Source organism: Paroedura picta, chromosome 2, assembly GCF_049243985.1.
Source record: "Paroedura picta isolate Pp20150507F chromosome 2, Ppicta_v3.0, whole genome shotgun sequence".
Taxonomy (NCBI): domain Eukaryota; kingdom Metazoa; phylum Chordata; class Lepidosauria; order Squamata; family Gekkonidae; genus Paroedura; species Paroedura picta.
Genome location: NC_135370.1, coordinates 6650850 through 6676671, shown reverse-complemented (window position 1 = coordinate 6676671; position 25822 = coordinate 6650850). Strand labels below are relative to the sequence as shown.

General features: G+C 44.4%; 1 protein-coding gene across 4 annotated transcripts in view; it reads left to right on the top strand.

Moving 5' to 3' along the window:
* Positions 1-346: 346 nt before the first annotated feature.
* STK17B (serine/threonine kinase 17b) overlaps positions 347-25822 on the top strand; it is a 45520-nt gene continuing 20044 nt past the window's right edge. For 3 of the 4 annotated variants that reach the window (XR_013227982.1, XR_013227981.1, XM_077319280.1), the window contains exons 1-2: positions 347-562; positions 14457-14623. Coding sequence is in view for 2 of the 4 variants with exons in the window: in XM_077319280.1 (XP_077175395.1) it covers positions 14502-14623 (122 nt within the window). In the remaining 2 variants the exon portion in view is untranslated. Of the gene's footprint in view, positions 563-14456; positions 14624-25365; positions 25544-25822 lie in introns of those variants that run through there. The other variant, XM_077319282.1, reaches the window with a different exon arrangement.

Below are 25822 nucleotides of genomic sequence, written 5' to 3'. Positions count from 1 at the left end.
GCCATCAGCGCATGCACGTGCACTCCTTCAGAAGCAGAACCAAGTCGGAATTCAGTTGACGTGAGTTTACCTCAGCCGCTTAGCTCCGCCCCCTGCCCACTTCCTTTCTGTCTCTTGACAGCTTCGACCACACGCCCCCCCTCCACCCCTATTTGATTGGCTGAGATTGTGCCCCCACTTCTCTATCCTTCCCAACGATTGGCTGAGATCCCGTCACTTCTTCAGAGGCGGTTCCGGAGACAAAGGAAGCGGGCGCGTGGGAAAGAGAGAAGGTTGGCGAGAGAAGAGGCGGGGGGAGGAGGCGTTGTGTCCCTGTCCCGCCTCCTTCGAGGGGAGCTCGGCGCGGATTGGCCCGGCGACACGAAGGGGAGGAGCCAGGCGGCCGGCGCTGCGGCTGCCGCAACAGCCGGCAGTGCGTTTTTTCAAACGGCGGCGGCCGCGAGGGGGGCTGGCGCGAGCGCGGAGTGGCGGTTGGCCGGCGGGGCCCAGCTGAAGGAAAAGGCGTCGCGGCCTCGGCGGCGCAGGAGCGGAGAGGACCGGTCGGGGCTACCTCGGCAGCACGGTGAGTTTCCGGCCGCCCTGGGGGAGGGCAGAAGCGCCCCCTGCAGGTTTCGGAAACAGCCTTCCCCGGAGAGGGCCCGGAAAGAGCCGAGTTCGGATCTTTCCGAGGCGGGAGGCGCCCCTCTGGGCTACCTCGCAGGGTGGTTGTTATTGTGGATGGGGGAAGTCTGGTGTGTCTAGGGTTGCCCATCTCCAGGCGGCCCCTGAAGTTTCTCTGCCAGTTCGACGGCCGAGATCTATTTCCCTTAGAGAAAACGGATGCTTTTTTGCGGGGGGAGACGACTGTGTTGAGGTCCACGCCCCAAAGTCTCCCGGTGTTTCCCAACCTCGAGATGGCAACCCTGGGCGTGCTGCCTCCCGATCCTGCGAGGGAGGAGAGGAAACAAAGAGCCAGAGGCGGATCGTTGCCAGCATGGGCGCTGTGTGTGTGTGTCTCTAAGAGAAAGTAGAGAGAGAAAGAAACTAGTTACTGGAAAGGAAGATGGTCTGCCCTTGAAAAGCTGCGTGCATGCAAAAAGTTATTACCGGGTATAACTGTCATTTGTATGGCAGTGCAAAATGCTCCCCCTGCTCACTTTATGGCATCTCTTGGGGAAAAGACCAGCCTTGCACATGAGCAAGCAAGTACATTTATTTGAGGTGGGGGGGTTGGGGGGGTTCTCCAGTAAACAGTTCGCTTTCAACATGTACATGCGTGTGCAAAATATCTGGGTATTTCGGTCTTGAGGTTCTCTGACTGCAAAATAATTCTGTACTTAAAAAGCTAGTTTGGTTGTCATGGTTAAGAGTGACAGACACTAATCTGGGAAGCCGGGTTCGATTCCCCACTCTTAATCCTCATGCAGCCAGCTGGAAGACAGCTCTCTCAGAGCTCTGTCAGCACTAGCTGCCTCACAGGGTGTCTTTTGTGGGGAGAGGAAGGGACAGTGACTTTAAGCTGATTTGAGACTCCTTCTGGTAGTAAAAAACAGGGAACAAAAACCCCCGCTCTTCTTTGCCCCCAGCCAAACCTGGGGCAAGAAACTCATATCTGTTAATATTAAACTGAGTTTATATTTTTTCATGTTTTAGTGTTTATAAGAATGTTGCATTATTGAGCATGGGGCTTCATTTTATGGCTGTATTGCATACCATGTGCTGAGGCAAATCTGCCATGGAGCTTCCCAGCGCCTCTTCTCTTAGGTCTTTCATTCTGGTTTGACTGCAAGAGAGTTGCAGTGCGCTTTGGGGTCCTGATCCATTGCCTGGTATGCTCAGCCTCCTGCTGGGGAGGACAGGAACTCTAGTAAAAAAAAAAATTGGTGCCTTGAGTGTAGGGGATCTCCATATAAATATATATGAAGTGACTAATAAAAGCTGTTGTCCTCTTAGGTCACACATCCTGAAATAATGGTTGGTTGTCATGTTTGTGGGTCACATGTCTCCAAAAAGCTGTTGAACTCATAGCAAGCAAACAGCCCCTAGGCTGTTTTTCACTTTTTGGTATTGGATGAAGGAACTGTTCCTTCTAAAAAATAGACAGCCCTCATAGGTGTATCCAGAAGGCTACTGAAGTCTGTTCAGTGAGTCTTACTCCGAGGAAAGAGTTCTTATGATTTCTTTCTTCTCTTCACCTTCCTGTTCCCTTGAGTCTCTCCCAGCTGCTCTGGTCTGAAGCAATAGAGCAATGTTTGAGTTCAGGGGAGCCCCAATGTTTAATTCCAGTCATAAGCTTTTGTGGGCATGCATACTGCTTTTGTGATGGTGGATAGAGGTTTTGCTTTTCTTTTGTGTTTCATTTGTTGTGCTCTCCTATGGTTGTCAGAACTAGGTTGGGGAACTCCTGGAGATTTGGGGATGGGGCTTGGGGACCTCAGTGGGGTACAGTGCCATGGGGTCCACCCACCATTTTCACCAGAGGTACTGATCTCTGTAGTCTGGAAATGAGTTGTAATTCTGGGGGAACCCCAGGTCTCACCTTGAGGCTGGCAGCGCCATTTCTCCCCATATTCTTCCTTTTATTCCCCCCCATACCCCATCAGTTTAGAAGTTTGATGGACAACAAACACTATTTTGCAACACTTAAAAAAATGATGTACACTTTACACTCATAATTCATAGACAACATTTTATAGCTATGGAATTCATTACTAAAAATTAGTTTAGGGCTAATTCACGTCTCAGATCACACAGGCCAAGTGAGAAGAGAGCAAAAGAGCACACATGCTTTTAACTCAAGGCCCTGAACATCATGGAATCTCTGGCATCTCTGATTAAATGTATTTTTTAATGTTGCTTCTCTACAAGAACAATAATAACACAGAACAAGATAGAGAGGACAGGAAAAATTGCAACATCTTCACGCAGTTTATATCATAGCACTTAATCAGGCAGTCCAATGATTAGATGAAATAAGTTTTAAACTTGTATTGTTGCTTTATTGATAACCTCCTCCTTTCTCTCCAAAGGGGAATGTGGCTTTCATCAGTCTCCTCTCTTCTATTTTACGCTCACAACAACCCTGTGAGGTAGGTTAGGTGAAATGTTGTGTGACTGGCCCAAGGTCACCCAGTGAACTTCCATGGCAGAGTAAGGATTTAAACGTTGGTCTCCCAGATCCCAGTCCTATGCTCTAACTGCCAACACTGACTTAATATCTAGAGAACTCCTTAAAAGTAGCCCAAGAGATGTGCTCCTCTATTAAAAGGGGAGGCAAAGCGTCTTGAAGATTATACCACAACCATAGTGCTACTTCTGTAAGGGCCTTGCAGCTAAGATGAACTTGGATTGATTAATATAGCACTCCTCCTCTGCTCAAAACATGCTGGGTGACCTTGGGTCAGTCACAGTTCTTGCAGGGCAGTTCTCTGAGAACTCTCTCAGTCCCACCTACTTCATAGGGTGCCTGTTGTGGGGAGAACAAATTTTGAGTCCATTGACACCTTTAAGACCAACAAAGTTTTGAGGTATGAACCTTCGTGTGCAAGCACATGTCCTCAGATACAAGATCATGGAATGGAAGTAATCAGTTCATACTTTTAGGCAAAGTTTAAGAACAAATTAACATACAGCATAGTGAAAATGGTTGTCAGATTCCAGAGATAAATAGGAAAAAAACAGCAATCTGGATTTGTTTAAATTCACTTGAGTTAGAATTGCATGGGAATCATCTTGGGTTCAATAAAAGTGTCTACACCGGAGAGTAATCAGCAAATATATAATCAATTGCTGACAGCAATTAGCTGAAACATTGCCCTTCTTCTGGGGAGAGGAGAGGTAGGTGATTGTCAGCTGCTTGGAGACTCCTTTGGGTAGTAGAAAGCAGGGTATAAAACCCCCCAGCTCTTTTCTTTTAAAGGTGAAAAGGATCCCTGGTAGTCCTGGGAATACTTACCTTTGTTGCAAGGGGGGGCATACACACCTCCTTACATGAAGGGTGGGATAACAGTGTGCTAAAGAAATGAAATGTGTTGAAGAAATGGCTTGTTTCTTGGAGCACACTTAAGATCTTAATGGTACAACTTGGCTCATGTGTAAATCACTGTGGATTTGCATGACACTGTGTGTGCGTGTGAAATACCGTCAAATTGCTTCTGACTTATGGTGATGCTATGATTTAATGTCCTTCAAAATGCCCTTTTGTTGCTCAGGGCTTGCAAGCTTAGGGCCATGGCTTCGTTTCTTGAGTCAGTTCATCTCATATTGGGTCTTCCTCTTTTCCTGCTACCTTTCATAGCATTATTGCCTTTTCCAGTGACTCTTGTCTTCTCATGATGTAACCAAAGTACGATAGCCTCAATGTATCATTTTTAGCTTCTAGGGAGAGTTCAGACTTAATTTGGTCTAGGATCCACTTATTTGGCTTTTTGGTGGTCCACAGTATTGGTAAACACTCTCCTCTAATACCACATTTCAAAGGAATCCACTCTTTTCCTGTCAGCTGTCTTCATTGTCCAGTGTTCATATCCATACATAGTATGGATGTAGGTAATTGTAGTCTATGTGTTCTGCCTTAATACCAAATAAATAAATAAAATATTTTTCTAACCCTCCCTTCCTGTCCAGATCAGGGTGGGTAACAACATGATTATACAGCACTCATTATAATCACAAAAATAGTTACCATTACAGTTCCCCCAACTAATTTAGACAAGGGAGTTCAGAGTTCTTGGAGAAGATCTTCCTTCAGTTCCCAGCAGTGAGGCCAGCACCACTTGATTATCTCTCTGGGTCCTTACCATAGGTGGAACAGCTCAGTCTTGCAGGCCCTACAGACCTGGTTAAGGTCCCACAGGGCCTTAATTTGTTTTGACAGAGCGTTCCACCAGACCGGTGCCAATGCCGAAAAGGCCTTGGTTGAGGCCAGTTTAATCTCCTTTGGGCCAGGGATCCTGAACGGATTTTGGTTGCTGATCTTTAACGCTCTACGGGGAATCATAGAATCATAGAGTTGGAAGGGGCCATACAGGCCATCTAGTCCAACCCCCTGCTCAACGCAGGACTAGCCCTAAGCATCCTAAAGCATCCAAGAAAAGTGTGTATCCAACCTTTGCTTGAAGACTTCCAGTGAGGGGGAGCTCACCACCTCCTTAGGCAGCCTATTCCACTGCTGAACTACTCTGACTGTGAAAAACTTTTTCCTGATATCTAGCCTATATCGTTGTACTTGAAGTTTAAACCCATTACTGCGTGTCCTCTCCTCTGCAGCCAGCAGAAACAGCATCCTGCCCTCCTCCAAGTGACAACCTTTCAAATACTTAGAGGGCTATCATGTCCCCTCTCAACCTCCTTTTCTCCAGGCTGAACATTCCCAAGTCCCTCAACCTATCTTCATAGGGCTTGGTCCCTTGACCCCAGATCATCTTCGTCACTCTCCTCTGTACCCTTTCAATTTTATCTACGTCCTTCTTGAAGTGAGGCCTCCAGAACTGCACACAGTACTCCAGGTGTGGTCTGACCAGTGCCGTATACAATGGGACTATGACATCTTGTGATTTTGATGTGATGCCCCTGTTGATACAGCCCAAAATGGCATTTGCCTTTTTTACCGCTGCATCACACTGCCTGCTCATGTTTAGTTTACAGTCCACAAGTACCCCAAGGTCTCGTTCACACACAGTGCTACCTAGAAGCGTATCCCCCATCCAGTAGGCATGCTTTTCATTTTTCTGACCCAGATGCAGAACTTTACACTTATCTTTATTAAATTGCATCTTGTTCTCATTTGCCCATTTTTCCATTGTGTTCAGATCTCGTTGAACTCTGTCTCTATCTTCCGGAGTATTTGCCAGTCCTCCCAATTTGGTGTCATCTGCAAACTTGATGAGTAGTCCCTCCACCCCCTCATCTAGATCATTAATAAATAAGTTAAAAAGTACCGGGCCGAGCACCGAGCCCTGAGGTACCCCGCTACTCACCTCTCTCCAGTCTGATGAAACACCATTGACAACAACTCTTTGAGTGCGGTTCTCTAACCAATTCCCTATCCACCTAACTATCTGAAAATCCAGATTGCAGTCCTTCAACTTATCCATCAGAACATCATGGGGAACCTTGTCAAAAGCTTTACTAAAATCCAAGTAAATGACATCAACTGAATTTCCCCGATCCAGCAAACCTGTTACTTGGTCAAAAAAGGAAACCAGGTTGGTCTGGCAGGACCTGTTGGAGACAAATCCATGCTGACTTCCTTGGATCACCAAATTGTCCTCCAGATGTTTGCAGATCGCTCCCTTTAATATCTGCTCCATTATCTTCCCCACAACAGAGGTCAGACTCACTGGTCTGTAGTTTCCCGGGTCATCCTTCCTCCCTTTTTTGAAGATCGGAATAACATTTGCTCTCTTCCAGTCCTCCGGGACATCTCCAGTCCTTAAAGAGGTTCCGAAGATGATGGACAAGGGCTGTGCAAGTTCTCTGGAAAGTTCTTTGAGTACTCTCGGGTGCATTTCATCCGGACCAGGGGATTTGAACTCATCCAGTGCAGCTAAATGCCTCTCGACAACCTCTCTATCCATGTTAACCTGCCACCCAGACACTGTCCTTTGGCTATGGCCATCTCTAGATGTGCCTAAACACTTTGACCTGTGGGAAAAAACAGATGTAAAATAGGCACTAAGCCTTTCTGCTTTCTCTGCATCTTCCGTTAGAGTTTGTCCATCCGCACCCAACAGTGGGCCTATTGCCTCCTTCACTTTACGTTTGCTTCCCTGGCCAATCTTAGCTCACCTTCAGCTTTGGCCTTTCTTATGATTGATCTACAGTGCCTAGTAACCTGTAGGTACTCTTCTTTAGAGCTCTGTCCTTCCCTCCATTTCCTGAACATTTTCCTTTTCTTTCTTAGTTCCTCTTGAAGTTCTCTGTTCATCCAAATAGGCTTCTTAGAGCTCCTGCAGTGTTTTCGTCTTTCTGGGATAGTCATTGATTGAGCATGCAATATCTCCTGTTTGAGTAGCGCCCACCCTTCACATGCTCCCTTCCCTTCCAGCATTGTCGTCCATGGTATGACACTCATCATGTCTCTGAGTTTATTAAAGTTTGCCCTACGAAAATCCAACATCCGCGTCTGGCTACAAGCTTCCTGGGCTCCCCATCTCAAAAGGAATTCTATGAGGACATGGTCACTTCCCCCTAGGGTCCCCACCTCCTTCATCTCATCCACCAACTCTTGCCTGTTGGTCAGTATTAAGTCCAGTATGGCTGAACCTCTTGTGGGTTCATCTACCATTTGATACATAAGGGTAAGGAATATAAGGGTAAGGTGTGAAGTGCCTGGTAAAATCTGTATAGGGTTACCAGGTCCACCCCGCCCCCCACTGCCCGCCAGTAGGGAATGGGAGAGTTGGGAAACTCCTGGAGATTTGGGAATGGATCCTGGGAGGACAGGGAACTGGGTCTACCTTCCAAAGCAGCCATTTTCTCCAGAGAAACTTATCTCTGTAGTCTGGAGATAAGCTGTAATTCTGGGGGATCTCCAGTTTTGAACATTTACTTTTGAGAATGAATACTTAAGAGCCTCTTGTGGCGCAGAGTGGTAAGGCAGCCGTCTGAAAGCTTTGCCCATGAGGCTGGGAGTTCGATCCCAGCAGCCGGCTCAAGGTTGACTCAGCCTTCCATCCTTCCGAGGTCGGTAAAATGAGTACCCAGCTTGCTGGGGGGTAAACGGTCATGACTGGAGAAGGCACTGGCAAACCACCCCGTATTGAGTCTGCCATGAAAACGCTGGAGGGCGTCACCCCAAGGGTCAGACATGACTCGGTGCTTGCACAGGGGATACCTTTACCTTTACCTTTACTTCAGTTCTCTAATTTACATTCTGGAACAGGAATGATATTCTAATTGAGTCCTAGTTCTCTGTCTGATCTTCATTTTTGACTCTGCTGTTCTTTTTTTATTTTTTTTTGGGGGGGGGGAAAGTAGAGCATTAAATTTTTTTCACTATTTTCATATTTTTCACCTCTACCATGTGGTCCATTCATTTTGTGTCTCCTACCTGGTGACTGGCATCCCTATACTAGAATCCCGCTCTAGATGGGTCAGTCATTTAACTTGACATACATTCTCATCTTATGGCCCCTGAATATTATATATGAGCCATTCTGATTTACCCCAGTTTTTACTGTTGCTAACACAGAATATTTTCTGGGTTACTTGCTGACCCTCAGAGCATCAAACCTGTCTTAGTTGTCTTTTTTTCAGGAATCACAAACTGCTTGTGAAGTGCAAGTGTTTTTGTGGGATATAAACTGTAGCTGTCTCTTGGGGGAAAGGAGGCTAGTTACAAAGTATATTTTGTTGTTCATACATTTTTTTAAAAATTATGACTTGCCAGCCACCTTGCTTGAGAAAAAGTGGGATATAAATATTTTAATAGTTACATTTACAATTGCAGTTTTTATTTTTTAAATGGTAAGTTTTTTCTTGATATCTAGGGCTTAGGCAGCATCTAAAGCCTTGAGTAATTTAAGAAGTCTTGTGTTCCAGTAATTAACAGCGTTCAAGTGATCGGCTTTCACAATCTCACTTTGAAGGTTAAGCCACTGTAGCTTTAATTATATTATTCAAGAGGCAGAATTGCCTTCCCATACATTTTGTGAGTCAGCTCCTATCAGCAGGTGTAATTTTAAACATTATGCTTACCAGTTATGTTTGTGTATGACTGAACTTACTCTAGCCTGTTTTATTTTCCTTAACTCTCCTTGGTTGTCTCAGGAAATAAGAGCACAGAAATTCATAAAATTCTTAGTGCTTTCCAAAATGTGAATAGTTCAGTAGAGGAGCAGGCTTGCAAAGTTTGAGTCCAGTGGAACCTTTATGACCAACAAAGTTTAAATCTGGGTAAAAGCTTTCATGTGAATGCACACATGAACGCTTATGTTCAGAATTAAACTTTGTTGATCTTAAAGATGCCACTGGACTCAGACTTTATGTTGCTTCAGACTAACATGGCTACCCACCTGAATCTAGCTGGATATCTGACAGGGATGATTATTAGAATATTTTATTTGTTTGTTTGTTTATTTATTTATTTGAGTTATACCCCACCTCTCAGAATATAGTCACCTCAAGGTGGCTTACAGAATAAATCTATAAAAACAACACATCCCATTAAAAAACATTTTAAAAAATGTCATTAGTCACAATATCCCTTAATTAAGATTGCGATAACCAAATCTCCCTAGTCCAACTCTGCCAATTCTAGCCCCATATCTTGGTCTAATTCTAAACCTGGGACGCTCAGATAGGGTGGGACCCTATCTGATAGGGTGGGACCCCAGACTGAAACTCCGGGCATCCTATCCCAGCCTCAATCAAACGCCTGGTGGAAGAGCTTTGTCTTGCAGGCCCTGCGGAACTTAGAAAGCTCCATCAGGGCTCTTAGCTCTTCCAGGAGCTTGTTCCACCAGGTTGGGGCCGAGGCCAGGCGCATATCCTGGGGGCCCAGGACAGCCAACAGATTCCTATCCGCAGAGTGGAGAGCCCTGCCGGGGGCATAAACAGATAAGTGGTCCCTCGCACATACCGTATATACTCACATATAAGCTGACCTGCATATAAGCCAAGGCACCTAATTTTACCACAAAATCTGGGCAAACTTATTGACTTTCATATAAGCCAAGGGTGGAAAATGCAGCAGTTACTGGTAAATTTACATTAATTGAGGCGCCGGTAGGTTAAATGTTTTTGAATAATTATTTCAAAGAAAAAACAATAAATTAGCTCTGTAAGTGCAAAAGAGGGCCAGCAAACCAGAGCAGAACTACAGTACCCAAAGTTGGCAACCTATTACAACAAGTACAACAGCTACCATACTGGGAGAATGGACTACTCTCACTACAGCTACAGTGCCCCCCCCAAAAAAAACACTGAAATAAAGAACTGTAAAAATCAACACTGAAAGAAAGAACTGTAAAAATCAACTTTCAAAAGAAACACAACCCCAAGAAGAAAAGGCAAACAATGCTGCCCTTCAGAAAAAAAGGAGAAATAGTAAATCCCAAAGCACCCCCCAAAACCCACCCCACCCACAGAAACCAAAAGAATAGTTTGGAAGAAGTAAAGGGAAAAGGAAAAAAAAGATCAGAGTCCCTCAGTCAAACCGTTGCTGTCCTACAAGCAGCCATAGCAAGCAAGCTTCAGCTTGCAGGAGGCTTGGCTGACTCACACAAGCCCCGTGTTTTGCAACTGTATAAGAGCATAGGCTTGAACTTCTTTAAATTTTCAAGCATCTTAGAACAGTGATGCTTTCATCTGTGTTGTGGTAAGGAACTGTAGAAAAAGAAAACAAAGTCACCTTTAAGACCAGTAAAGTTTGATTCAAGGTGTGAGCTTTTGTGTGTATGGGTATTTCATTAGACAATGAAATGGAAATCATGAACTACATATATAAGGAGAGAGGAAATCTGCAGTAAATTAGTAAACAGCATCATGAAAACATCCAGCAAATATGCAGTTTGCAAAGGGATGGTAAGAGGTTTGTGGTGCTCTCTGGAATTTTCTCTCATTATCCTCCTATGTGCATTTAATAGTAGTGTGATTCTTGCAAACATGATTTGGGTTGGGCTATCAAATTGTTCTGTGTTAGGGCTTAATTTGAACCAAGACATAGCCATGAGGGATGTTGTTAGTTCTATGATTTTCAATTCTATGATTCAACTCTGGATAGCTTGAAGTGACAACCTCTAAGGTTGTCCAGAAATTACCTTTTTCCACCTGTGAAAAGTCATGGCAGACGACTCTCTTATTTTTGAGCCATGTGGAAGTCAGGTGGGCATGCAAATCAAAAAGATGGGACTTCTGAACAGTGTTGAGACCCAATACATTAATAGGGTTGTCAGCTCTGGGTTGGTACATAGCTGGAAATTTGGGAGGTAGAGCTTGTGGCTTGTGGAAGGGAGGATAGGGACTCCATTGTGGTATAATGCCACAGATTCAGCCTTTCAAAGTGAAGAAGAGTTGGTTCTTATATGCCGCTTTTCTCTACCCGAAGGAGTCTCAGAGAGGCTTACAGTCGCTTCCCTTTCTCCACAACAGACACCCTGTGAGGTGGCTGAGGCTGAGAGAGCCCTGATATTACTGCTCAGTCAGAACAGCTTTCTCAGTACCCCCAGCTGGCTGCATGTGCGGGAGTGCACAATTGAACACCAGATTAGAAGTCTGTACTCCTAACCACTATACCAAACTGGTCATTTTCTCCAGGTGAATTTATTTCTGTTACCTGGAGATTAGCTGTGAAAGTGGGAGATCTCCTGCCACTCCCTTGGCAACCCTATGCATACATTATCTGTATAAAACGATCTAATTTTAAAATAAAGCTCACGTGGAGACAAATAGTTAACTACATTTTACTGTTTGAAGTAGGCTGTAGGTTACATTTTGACCATAGCTGAGTTCATTTCACCCCTTCTGTCAAATCTTTTTTGCTATAAAACTTTTCACTATACATTGTGACTAATTGCTTGAATGGCAGCAGTTCATGTAAGAGCACCTGCTTCTAAGAAACCCAGGCCAGTGACATGGCACATGATTGATATGAATGTGCCATAAAGTATGAGTCATAGCAGATTCTAACAAGATACAGATTTAAAGACATCAACGCAAGACTTCTGTTTTTCTCTGGAAGGGTTTGGGGTAAATCTATAGTAATGTCGTTGTTTTATCATACCTAGCTGAAACTTCAAAATAATTGAACAATTATTTATACCATTTCACAGACAAGGGTGTTGTTACATAAAGTAATAAAAGATTTTAAATCTGTTTAAAACTGGGTTGCCATGTTAGTCTGTCTGTAGCAGTAGAGACTCTTGTGGCTCAGGGTGGTAAGGCAGCCGACATGCTGCCTGAAGCTCTGACTATGAGGCGGAGAGTTCGATCCCAGCAGCTGGCTCAAGGTTGACTCAGCCTTCCATCCTTCAGAGGTCAGTAAAATGAGTAGCCAGCTTGCTGGGGGTTAAAATGATAATGACTGGGGAAGGGAATGGCAAACCACCCTTTATTGAGTCTGCCAAGAAAACGCTAGAGGGTGTCACCCCAAGAGTCAGACATGACTCAGTGCTTGTGCAGGGGATACCTTAGCAATAGAAAAAAGCAATAGTCCAGTGGCACTTTAACAAAATTTGTGGAAGGGGGATGAGCTTTCATGAGCCATTGCTCGCTTTTTCTTCATGGTTTCTGAAGAAGTGTGCAGTAACTCACAAAAGCACGTACTCTGACGTACAAATTTTGTTAGTCTTTAAGGTGCTTCTGGACTCTTCCTGTTTTCTACTAAACTGTTTAAAAATGTATGCAAAGAAGAAAGAAGGCTCTTCATGTGCTGTTGGAACATGTTTGGTTTAGGATGTGCATCTGCTTTGAAGCAATGGTTAAAAGACAGAACATTGCTTATCAAAATTTGAATCCAGTGGCACCTTTGAGGCCAACATAGTTTTAATCATGGCGTACGCTTTCGTGTGCACAACACACTTCTTCGTCAGACATAATTAAATAGGAGTTACAAGACCACATATATTAGTGAGTGGATCATGGATTAGTTTGCAGCATAATGAAGATGTTTACCAGATACAAAGATCTTAACAGAAATAACAGGTTTATCAGGTCATAATTTGTTCGGTTGTACGGGGGCATAATAAAGGAAATAAAAATGTCAATATTAAATATTAATGGACAGATGCATTCCCAGTTGGGGAACCTGAGAGTAATCAAAAGAAAACCTGTCACTACGCTTCATCAGTCTCTACTCATGCATAGAAGCATCCCCACAAGTGACCTGCTGTGCACTGTTCTGTCTTCGAAACATAATTAAATTTCAGCCTCCCATTTTAAAGTTATTGCTTATAATAGAAATCCTTATTCTGTGTTTCCTGCTTTGGTTGAATGGCCAAAATACGACCACAGCAGACCCCCCCCCCCCCTCCAATGCAGCAGTAGATGTCAGCAATATATTCTGGTGCAAATGATCAGTAGCAAATCTTGAACATTCTGCAATTGGGCTGCTTATCCTTCAACATGTCTAGCCATAGGGATCTTCTGCAGTGTGTGTGTATGTGTGTATACATACATATGTACAAACATACATACCTAATCAATAACAGCGTCTCTTCCCAGGTTGGTAGTATTAACCAGTGGACTAACGTATTAAGTGCATGCTTGGTTATATATTCTAGTTAAACAGCTAATTATTTAAAATTCAAACTCTTTCAAAATTCTCAACTGAATGACAACTATTATTTACATGACATGTTACTCCCCCCCCATTAAAGAGAAGTTTAGTAGGAAAATTAAGTAACGTGTAAAATGGTAGACGTTACTCACTCAAGAGTATTTAAAAGAGGAGAATGTGGGAAGGCTTTGTGGCTTCCTGTTTCCATCGAATGAATGAATGAATGAATGAAAAAATTCCTGATCCTCATGACTTCCGTTGAAGATACTGACTTGCTTTTAAAAAGCCTTTGCATTCAAGAGTGATAAAGTCTGAAAAGAAATGTTTAAAATAAGACTTAAATTGCTAAATGTAGCACTGCAGGTCTGCACGATCTGCCAAACAGAAATATAGATGAATGGAATAATCCAAGAAGGTCCCTTTATAATGGAACAAGATTATACTAGGACAGTGATTCTAGGTTTCATCTTGCTTTTCCTCAAGGTCATCAGACCCTCCCCCTTCCCAGTAGAGAGGGCTCCCCTGCTGCCAGGCCCTACCCGCAGCCACTAATCAGCTGTCTGGCAGGGAGCAGGACTTAATGAGAGCAAGGAGGAAGAGTAGGCTTTGTTCCCAGTGTCACATAGGAAGTGGTGTAATCTCATCAGTTACATCCAGGTGATGCTCTGATATTTGGGCAAAAACTTTATGGTAGAAGCAAGATTCACCATACAGTTTTTGCCCAGATAACACAGCATTCCCTGGCATTGCTGGCATGATGATGTCCTTTCCTAAGCGACACCAGCGACTAGGCCTAGGCCTTTCTTTTTCTCCTCGAAAGTCCTCCCCCCCATTCCCATGGCAGTTATAGAATAATAGAATCATAGAGTTGGAAGGGACCATACAGGCCATCTAGTCCAACCCCCTGCTCAACGCAGGATCAGCCCTAAGCATCCTAAAGCAACCAAAAAAAGTGTGTATCCAACCTTTGCTTGAAGAAGTTGCCAGAAGTGACTTTTGAGATTCCACTCTGCTTTGCCTAGGCAGTTCCAGTTTGTGCGATCTGCTAATCCTGTCATCCTAGTTCAGTTGTGTCACTCACTGGCTGTCTGATGCAGTGGGACCGCATTGTTTTCCTATTATGTAAGTCACCTTGAGTCTCATTGAGATGGGTGCGATATAAATAAAGTTTTTTCTAATAAAAAGGGAATCAGTTATTCAGCTGAAACCATAAATGGAAACAGAATTCATTGTATTTCTTTAAATACTGCTTTGACAGGTGAAGACTGGTGACTGGCGTCAAGAGTTATCCCATGCATTAACCATGTCCAGGAGGAAATCAGAAAACAAAATCCCTCCAGGCTTATTGCCTGCACCACTTCACACGCAAATAAAGACGGATGACTTCTACCATTTCTACGAAGTTGAGCCCAGGGAGTTGGGGAGGTAAGAATATTTCTGTGGATTTCAGTTTGTACTTGAAGTGAGACCTGCTGTAGGCCTGTATCTATAATATGAACTATCCAGAACAAAGCTTGAGTCCAGTGACACCTTGAAGACCAACGAAGGCTTATTCTGGTTATAAGCTTTTTGTGTGCATGCAGACTTTTTCAGATATGCTTCAGATGCTTTCAGAAAGGCAGAATTAGAATGTGGACATTTGCATGATGTGGTGGTTAAGAGTGGCATACTCTGGGGAACTAGGTTTGATTCTCTATTCCACATGAAGCCTCTGTCAGCCCCAACTACTTCACAAGTTGCCTGTTGTGAGTAGAAGAAGAGACCACAGAGGGACATCCAGTCCAGCTCCACACTTGGTTGTATCAACAGAGACATTACATTGAAATCAAAAGATGTCACAATCTCACTGTCTACTGCACTGGTTAGACCATACCTGGAGAACTGTGTGTAAGTTCTGTAGGCTTCACTTCAAAAAGAATTTGGACAAAATTGAAAGAGTCCAGAGGAGAGTGGCAAGCAGACATGGGGTCTGAGGCCTCTGACAAAAGGCTAAGGGATTTGGGAATGTTCAGCCTGGAGAAGAGGAGGTTGAGCGGGGACCTGATTGCTGTCTTTAAGTATTTGAAGGGTTGTCACTTAGAGTAGGGCAGGGAAATGTTCCTGTTGGCAGCAGAAGATAGGTTCTGCAGTAATAGATTTAAACTATTTGCAGAACGGTACCAGCTAGATATTAGGAAAAAAATTTCACAGAGTAGTTCAGCAGTGGAATCAGCTGCCTAATGAAGTGGTGAGCTCCCCCTCACTGGTGTTTTTCAAGAAGTGACTTATCATGGATGCTTTAGGGTGATCCTGCGTTTGTCTGAGGGTTGAACTAGATAGCCTGTATGGCCTCTTCGAACTCTATAATTTTATCTGGAAAAGTGTGCATGCGCAGGAAAACCTATATCCTAATAAATCTTTGTTGGTCTTAAAGGTGCCACTGGACTCAAATTTTGTTCTGCTGCTTTGGACCAACATAACTACCCACCTGAATTGATGAAGTATTTAGTAATGGTATTCATCAATAACATATTTCAGTGCAATGACTGACTGACACTGATCAGCCACAAAAAGATGCAATAGCCCTGGAATCCATTGTAATTGTGGGTGCCCTTTTGCCATGGCAGGCCTGCTGAACTGCAGCCAGAAAAGCCACTTCCTGCCTCTCACTCTTGCTGTTGAAAGTGTTCTTATCCGGTTAAGAGCAGGTAGTGGGGGGAGAAATACATCTTCAGGTGCGTAAAGCTTGGAAGATTATTGTCCAAGTTATCATTTGGATTGCTTCTGTGAGATTTGTCTTGGTTTATAACTACCAGGAGGCTCATGATGTTAAGAATGTGTCCTTCTGGCTATCTGTTTCTGGCTGCCTGCCATAGAGAGGGGGGGTTGGCTTTCTCTTTCATTGTGTATTGTACAGGGGAAAGTTGTCTCTCTCTCCCAAAATCTGTAGTGTGAATTCTGCTTTACACTGGATCTAGAGGCCACACAATTGTTTCGAGAGAGAGCCTTTACTTCTCCCGAGTGATTCAGAAGCCTAGTGTGAAGTGAGAAACCTGCTTCTCTTCTCCCCCCCCAAGACCTCTGCAAATGCAAATAGGCATGAAACCGTCTATTTCTCAGTTGTCAAGTGAGTGGAAAGTGTGCTAGAGGAAAGGAAACCAGTACTTCAGTGCCTTTTCTGCAGGAATATTGAGTGCATAGAATTCTTTTCTTAGGAGGTGAATTCTGGACAGTTATAAAGGGAATATATATGTTTAAAGTGTTGTCAAGTTGCAGTACACTGTGCAGGAATTTCAAGGCAAGATATGGGCAGAAGTGCTTGCCAGTGGCAACCCTGGGTTTCCTTGATGTCTCCCATCCAAATACTAATGAGGGCTTCTGAGATCTGATGAGATCAGACTGGGCTGGGCCTTTTGGGTCAGGGCAAAATGAATATAGGATTTTGCATGCATGAAAAGGTCTTAAAATCTCATTGTTTGACCAGTCTTCCTGTGCAAAAGGCTGATTCAGAATTTGGCATCCTGATGAGGAAAATGTGTAATGTATTCTTTTTTAAAAATTCTGAACAATTCTATTATTGTGAAAAAATTTGTTCTAGAAATCCCTTGTCCATCCATTTTATGATTTTCACTACAATTATACATGTTGACATCAGGGGAAATGAATGAGGAAGTTATCTTTATAGAGTTGCTAGCTCTAGATTAAGAAATCCCTGGAGATTTGGGGTGGAATTTGGGAAAGCTAATGGGAGGGGCCTCAGCAGGATATAATGCCCTATAGCCAACAGCCAATTTTCCAGAGGACCTGATCCCTGTGAATCTACAGATATGATGCAGTAGAAGAGAGCCAGATTCCAGGAGCACCTAACAAAATTTGTGGCAGGCTAGGAGCTTTTATGGGTCACTGCTCACTTCTTCAGATACAGCTAAAATGTGAGTCTGTCCGTCTATCTTGGAGAGTGGAGTGCTATTGCTTTTGCATGCATGAACACCTCTTCTGAAGAAGTGCAAAAATTTATCCCTCGAGTACAACTTTGTTGGTTTTCAAGGTAACGCTGGGCTCAAACTTTGTTCGTCTGCTTCAGACCAACATGGCTGCCCACTTGAATCCATGTAAAAGATTGCGTGTAATATACTAACTGAGTCCCAATTCAACTATAGCCGGAAATGCAAACTCGTATATTGTTCCTCTTATTTATTTGAGCCACTGGGTTGTTGTGACAAGGCTAATTGGAGGTGGGCATCAGATCAGAAGATATACGGTGGGAGAGAGACATATTGCTTATATAAGGATCAGGATTTTTAATACACCAGGTTCTGTGATATGTAATAATCAAATGTGAGTCAGTTGTTGAAGATACTGGAAGAAGAGTTGGTATTCATACCTTGCTTTTTTCAGCACTGAGTCTCAAAGCAGCTTCAAATCACCTTCCCTTCCTTTCCCCATAACAGGCTCATTGTGAGGCAGGTGGGGCTGAGAAAGTCCTGAGAGAGCCATGACTGGCCCAGGAACTACCCAACAGGTTTCAAGTGTAGGAGGAGCAGGGAATTAAAAAAACCTGGTTCTCCAGGTTAGAGTGTGCTGCTCTTAACCACTATACCTCATAGGCTCTCAAGTTATTAACAGTATACATTTTGCTGTTCTCAGAAAAGTGAAATAATTCCTCCTTTCTTTTATAGTACCATCACTAGCAGCAATAGATGCTAGTTCCTTCAGGAGTATGAAAACTCTATGTTACAAAATTTGGCTCACTTTTATAAATACGATTTCATTGGTAGGAAAGTCATTTGACAGTACCAGTAAAAATTCAGTTAGGTTTCTTAAGGTCAACTTCCTTTCGTATAATTCATTTGTTGACTTCAGAATGAGGAATCAATTTTTTTCCTCGTTACAGTTCAGTGTTTACTGCAAACATTCTTCCCTTAGGCATTATGTAAAGATACATTTTGCTCCAAGAGGAAGCAAACATTGGACCTTCTTCCCTTTTTCAAAAAGAATTCCCCATCATTCTGCCTGTGTAGAGGTTAGTTCAGAGGCAGGTAACAGGCAACCCTCTTTCAATGCCTCTTTCAAGGTGTGTGTGTTTCCTGGTTCAGTACATTTGTTGAGATCCTTTAATATCTTTGCTTGGCAGATATGATTATCATGTGGGAGGACCACTGTTTGTACACTCAGGGCTGCCTAAAAGGGTCCTTGCTTGATTTTTGAATGCACAGTGGCATTCTAAAATAATATTCCTAGTGAAAATTGGTTCTCTGCTCTGGAAACCTGTCTTAAGGTATTGTCCAAAAGTATTCCAGGACTTAAAAAAAAATCTCTGAAGGTTTTTTTCAGGATGGAGCTGGGAGGCATTGCCAGGGGGAGCCCTCAGCCTCTCTGCCCTATTGCTGAACCTCCAGAGGAACTGGTTGGCCACTGTGTGAGACAGGATGTTGGACTAGATGGATTACTAGCCTGGTCCAGCAGGGCTTTTCTGATGTTTAGAGGAAGGCCTCGGCCCCCATACCCCATTGTTGGCCCTGCAGAAGAACAGGTTGTCCACTGTGTGAGACAGGATGTTGGAGTAGATGGACCACTGGTCTGATACAGCAAAGTTCTTCTTGTATTCTTTGGAAGGCCTTGGGCTCTATGCCCCATAGTTGCCTGTCTGGAGGAAGTGGTTGGCCACTGTGTGAGACAGGATGCTGGACTAGATGGATCACTAGCCTGGTCCAGCAGGGCTTTTCTGATGTACTTAGGAAGGCCTTAGCCTCTCTGCCCTGTTGTTGAAACTCCAGGGAAACTGATTGGCCACTGTGTGAGACAGGATGCTGGACTAGATGGACCATTGGTCTGACCCAAGCAGTGCTCTTTTTATGTTCTTAATAGCCGGATGTAAGAGAAATATTTTACTTGTGTACATTTAATGTTTTAAATGTGGAACTTAATCTCCTTACTTAGCTAGCTCCTAAGGGTGAATGGTGAGGCAGGAATTCAAAAGTATGAGAAAGTATAAAAATGCTTTTGAAGCCTGCACAGCGCTTCACTGCAATTTTCACTGCAATATCTTTTAGGAACCTCAGAGATTCCTCTTAAAGCCTTCACTGCTGTGTTTCTAGACATTCCTGTAAACATCGATACTGAAATCCAAGTTCTGGTTTTAGAGCGTTCATTACCTGGCTGACAGAATGCATTTTTTCCATACTTCCTAAAAGGTCGGGTTGGTATTTAAATAGGATGTGGTTTTCTTCTGGGGGAAAAAAAACATAGCGTACCAAGATATATTTTTGCTTCTGCAACTTAATATCTGGTAAAGGGGCAGCCATGACCTGGATGGCCCAGGCTAGCCTGATCTTGTCAGATTTTGGAAGCTAAGCAGGGTCAGCCCTGACTAGCATTTGGATGGGAGATCACCAAGAAAGTCTGGGGTTTGCCATGCAGGGGCATAAGTCATCTGAGACTTTACACACAAGGAGGCAACACTGCATGAATTCTCATGAATGACTGAAATCAGACTTCAGGTTGCGAAGGCCTAAACCTATCCTACTTTAATTTGGGTAATCTTTATTTTTGTTGTGCGACAGTTTCTGTCCAGGTGGTGTGCTTGAGATTAAAATTTGTCATTATTCCGCTTGCCCAAGTATAGGACTTCTTTTGAAATTCCAGCTTTCAACATGGAGCCAACTTTTCAATATTCAGTCTTTTCTTAGTATTGCTTCTGTATCATAGACCTTTCTACTGGCAGCTGCTGGACAAGTATCTAACAGCAGCCATTCTCAGAGATATAGGGTGGAAATGTTTTTTCCAGTGCTTGGAAGAGGGTTAAATTCTGTTGAAACGGACAAAGGAGCAATTACAACTGTAGGCTAGCCTATCAAGGGCACACACAGTTTTTTAGATGTGCAAATATTACAGTGCAATCTTATAAAGAATTGCTTTCATTTAAGCCCACTGATTTCCTTGGAGCAGTTCTGCATAAGTTTGCATTGCTAGCAGTTTTAACAGTTGTCATTCCCTTTGTGGGGTTCCCCTCTTAAACTTATTTATTTCATTTATACCCTGCCTTCTCATCAATGGGAATTCAAAGCTCATATCATTAGAGGAAGAGTTGGGTTTTTTACCCTGCTTAAGCAGCTTGCAATCACTTTCCCTTCCTCTTGCCACAACAGACACCCTGTGAGGTAGGTGGGGCTGGGAAAGCCCTGACAGGACTGCTCTGTGAGAACAGCTCTATGACAAGCCCAAGGTCACCCAGCTGGCTGCTTGTGGAGAAGTGGGGAATCAAACCCAGCTCGCCACTACACCGCTTCTCCCCTTTCCCCAATAATGACCCAATGAGGTAGTTACGTTGAAAGTAAATGACTGTCCTGAGGTCACCTATGGCAGAGTGGGGTTTTAAACCTGGGTCCTTAGTCCTACACTGTAACCACTGTGAATGTGAAAAGAGAAAGGAATAAAGATATGCTATTGAGCCCACACCGTCCCAGTGCCATCAAATATCAGAAGCTAAGCAGGGATAGCTCTAGCTGGTATTTGAATCGGAGACCTCCAGGGAATACCAGGGTTGGGATGTGAGATAATGGCAAAACACTTATTGAATGTCTCTTGCCTAGAAAACCCTATGGGGTCACTGATGAGCTTCCAGATCAAGTTTAACGTTTTGGTTCTTACCTTTAAAGCCATCCACGGCCTGGGCCTTGCCAATATGCGGGACTGCTTGTCTCCTAATAGTCCCTGCAGGGCTCTTCGCTGAGTGGGTTCGAATCAGTTGGTTGACCCTGGACCCCAAGAAGCATGCCTAGCCTCAACCAGGACCAGGGCCTTCTCGGTCCTGGCCCCGACCTGGTGGAATGAGCTCCAGGAAAAGCTAAGGGCCCCGATGGAGCCATCACAGTTCCACAGGACCTGCAAAATGGAGCTCTTCCACCAGGCATTCAAATCCAGCAACATCTACTGAACCACCAGAACCCCTCTTCCCATTCAGATATGCCCATTGCAATACATCAAGCAATCCTGCATTGACCAATCTTTGGGGTTACAGTTACAATTGATATGTTAACATTCAGTCATTACTGCTTTATTGTTACTACTAGCAAGAAAGCCCATTGCAACCAGGAATGCAATGGGCGCTAGGACCCAGGGGACACCAGGAGGTGCTTTTTTTTTTCTGCTGCGTGGAGCTGGGAAAGGCTCCTGCAGGGTTTTGTTTTCTGCTGCTTGGATCTGCGAAAGGCTCCTACAGGGTTTTTTTTTCTGCTGCGTGGAGCTGGGAAAGGCTCCTACAGGGTTTTTTTTTCTGCTGCGTGGAGCTGGGAAAGGCTCCTACAGGGTTTTTTTTTTCTGCTGCGTGGAGCTGGGAAAGGCTCCTACAGGGTTTTTCTTTTCTGCTGCGTGGAGCTGGGAAAGGCTCCTACAGGGTTTTTCTTTTCTGCTGCGTGGAGCTGGGAAAGGCTCCTACAGGGTTTTTTTTTCTGCTGCGTGGAGCTGGGAAAGGCTCCTACAGGGTTTTTTTTTTTCTGCTGCGTGGAGCTGGGAAAGGCTCCTACAGGGTTTTTTTTTTCTGCTGCGTGGAGCTGGGAAAGGCTCCTACAGGGTTTTTTTTTTCTGCTGCGTGGAGCTGGGAAAGGCTCCTACAGGGTTTTTTTTTCTGCTGCGTGGAGCTGGGAAAGGCTCCTACAGGGTTTTTTTTTTCTGCTGCGTGGAGCTGGGAAAGGCTCCTAGAGGGTTTTTTTTTCTGCTGCGTGGAGCTGGGAAAGGCTCCTACAGGGTTTTTTTTTTCTGCTGCGTGGAGCTGGGAAAGGCTCCTACAGGGGGTTTTTTTTCTGCTGCTTGGAGCTGGGAAAGGCTCCTACAGGGTTTTTTTTTTCTGCTGCGTGGAGCTGGGAAAGGCTCCTACAGGGTTTTTTTTTTCTGCTGCGTGGAGCTGGGAAAGGCTCCTACAGGGTTTTTCTTTTCTGCTGCGTGGAGCTGGGAAAGGCTCCTACAGGGTTTTTCTTTTCTGCTGCGTGGAGCTGGGAAAGGCTCCTACAGGGTTTTTTTTTTCTGCTGCGTGGAGCTGGGAAAGGCTCCTTCAGGGTATTTTTTTCTGCTGGCTCTCGTCGGCGCGCCGGCTTGGAGCTCCTACAGGGGTTTTTTTTTCTGCTGCCTCTCGTCGCGCTAGCGGCGAAAGGCTCCTCCGGGGGTGTTTCTTTTTTCTCTACAGCTTCTCGGCGGCTGGAGTCTTGTGTTGTGTTTGCGGCGGGGGCTTCCTTGGGGCGGCAGAAGGCTTCCCTTCCCCCCCCCCACCCATCCCCCCCCATCCCCCCCCCCGAGGCTCTCTGGAGCCTTCTGCCGCCGGCCGCAGCGGGCTCACAGCGTCGTAGACGCTGTGAGCCCGCTGCGGCCGGCGGCAGAAGGCTTCCCTTCCCCCCCCCACCCATCCACCCCCCCGAGGCTCTCTGGAGCCTTCTCTCGGCCGGCGGAGCGGGCTCGCAGCGTCCACAACGCTGCGAGGCCGCTCCGCCGGCCGAGAGAAGGCTTCCCGGCCCACCCCCCAGCCGAGGCTCTCACCAGGTGGGCCGCCATTTTCCGAGCGAGTGAAGCAGGCAATGGGGAGCCGCGCTTCGCGCGGCTCCCCATTGTCTGCTTGGGGCGGGATTGACACTCGGAGGGGCCAATCAGGAGCCGCTTCGCGGCTCCTGATTGGCCCCCCCCGAGTTTTTATCCCGGACCGGTCCCGCCCTAACTCCTCCCCACTACCCCTTACTCCTTTATACAGTCCGTGGCGCCCGTGGCGCCACGGGCTGTTTACAGATTGGTTGTTACTGTTACTACTCTTACTTCTTCTATCAACACTACTACTGTCTTTGTTATTGAGTTTATATTGTACCTGTTCATGTGTCCTATAAACTGCCCTGAGCCACAAGGGGAGGGTGGTATATTAATATAAGAAAAATAAATAAGACCACATATATAAGTACAGATGAGCCTCTTGTGGCGCAGAGTGGTAAGGCAGCAGACATGCAGTCTGAAAGCTCTGCCCATGAGGCTGGGAGTTCAATCCCAGCAGCCAGCTCAAGGTTGACTCAGCCTTCCATCCTTCCAAGGTCAGTAAAATGAGTACCCAGCTTGCTGGGGGGTAAACGGTAATGACTGGGGAAGGCACTGGCAAACCACCCTGTGTTGAGTCTGCCATGAAAACGCTAGAGGGCGTCACCCCAAGGGTCAGACATGACCCGGTGCTTGCACAGGGGATACCTTTACCTTTACCTTTTATATAAGTACAGAGTGTGTATGTCTAACAAAAAGTGTGTGTCTAACAAATTGTGCATGCACATGAAAGCTTACACCTTGAATAAAACTTTGTTGCTCTTAAAGGTGCCACTGGAATCAAACTTCGTTCACTCTCATTTGGTGTAAATGAGTTGAAGCACACGGTCTAACTAGTACAGCCTTCCTGTATTTGGAGCCTAAGAGAAGAGAATGCAAATTGCAAATGAGACCATGTGATTCAGCAAAATGTACATTTCAAAAAACAACACATGATATTTTTGAAGCATTATGTTTCCCCTTAATAAAAATCTCTTCTTGAAGCCCTTGTTAAGAAAAAGCTTCTTGTCATTTTTTTGAGAAACACCTCAAAGAATAAAGAGCTTACCTGCTCTGCATTAAAAAGAAATGCAGACATTCAAACTGATATTTAGGATTTATTTGTAATACAACTACAAGCTAGATACAGACACCCTAAGTGACCCATTACAACATGAACATGATAACAAAATATTACAAAGCAGTAAGTCCTCACAAAAATTGAGAACTGAAATTGAAAATGAATGAAAATTGAACATGAATATTTAAGAATTTTTTTAATTTGCCAATATTTGTAACTAGTTTACAGTGCTAACATATGTTTGACGTAACTTGTAAGCTATAGTGCAATATTTGGCATCCTGTTTAGAGAACTCAGTTTGTTCTCCTAAAAGGAACATCTTGATGTTTCCTTTCTCTGATACTCCAGAAATTAGAAGCAGAAGGGGAGCAATAATCTTATTGCCATTTTCTAACACACAACTGCCACATTCAAACTGTGTCAGAGGATGGAGTGAAGCTTAATTAAATGCTTTCACAGTGTGTTAAGATCCTGGGATAAAAGGGCATTCAAATGCAGAACCAGTGTAGTAGGAATCTTGATTTGCACAGTATTTAAAATGGCAAGTGTAAGCATCTTAATCACTAGCAAAGCTTTATGGCCTGTGTTGTGATTCGTTTGATAAGTATGAAGTCTTTGTTGTTCACTGCGGAATCTTCTCTACTTGAAAGTGTTGAAACTCAGAAATCCAGCTACTTGCATGATTTCCTAACGGGAAGTTCTTCTTCATGCAAAGAGTAATTAGCATGTGGAATTCACTGCCGCAAGAAGTGGTGGCAGCTACAAGCATAAATATAGTCCACTTTCAGCGGGGATTGGGTCAACATATGGCGCAGGGGTCTATTGGTGGCTATGAGCCACAAGGTCTAGATGGGACACTGTGCCTGAGACAGTGATGCTCTGTGTTCTTGGTGCAAGGGGGGGGGGGGGTAACAGTAGGAGGGCTTCTGCCCCTGCTGGTGAATGTCCTGATAACATTGGGGTTTCGGCGACTGCGTGACACAAAGTGTTGAACTGAACACTGGCCTGATCTTCTCTTACATTGTTACATAGACTCTGTTACATTGGGTGTCCAAAGTTATAATTCTGTCTGCAATTAGACTACTCAAATGGCATGTATTTCAGTAAGGTTGAAGTAGTCTGACTGTATGCTAGATTGTAGGCTTGTGGAGAATTATTCCACACGTTCCAGATGACATGACCCATGTTCTGCATTTAGAATAAATGGTACATGGTAAATGAATTTGCAATGACTGCATTGCTTTATACTGGGAATCCCCAGTGTGGTGCCGAAGGATGCCATGGTAGCCATTAACATCTTTCCTGGTTCCTACCAGTTGCTTTTATAAAGTAGGTGTGGCTTTTTTCCACCACGTCTTCTGACTGTTAAGCAGACCTTCTTCCTGAAAGGTTGAGGAGTTTCTTGTATATAAACTTGTATATAAACGCATTCCCTGACATGCTGTGGTTGACCCCACTTCCTGCAGCAGCCGTTTTTGTGATTGTGCCCACCTTCCCTTGTCAGAATGACAAAGGTATCCGCTGGCTTGAAAAGTTTGTGTACCCCTGCTTTATACCTTAGGCAGCTTCAGCACAAATATGCAGATGTTCCATGACTTCAGGGACTTCCACTCACGCAGCACAGTCTTCCCACCCCCCGGCAGCCTGAAATGCCCACTGAAATGCCCACCTGTCCCAGTATGATATCGGACACCTTAGGAGCAGAATAAGGGATGAGACATGGGAGAATTGCACTCCAGGTGAGGAGCCCCTTGTACTCTTAAAATGTCTGTCTGCATTGTAATTTTATTCATTCTCTTTCCTCATGGGTGTTTCTTGTTCTGCGCATGTTTTGCTTCCTCTAGTGGTTGATTCCACATAAAACAGGGTGTATAAAACAAGTATAAGCTGATTTCCTGAATTAACCTTTGTTGGTCTTAAAGGTGCCACTGGAGTCAAATATTGCTCTGTTGTTTCAGTTCAACATGGCTGCCCACCTGAATCAAGAGATATTTCTAGTTTATTTCCCCTGTTTTATG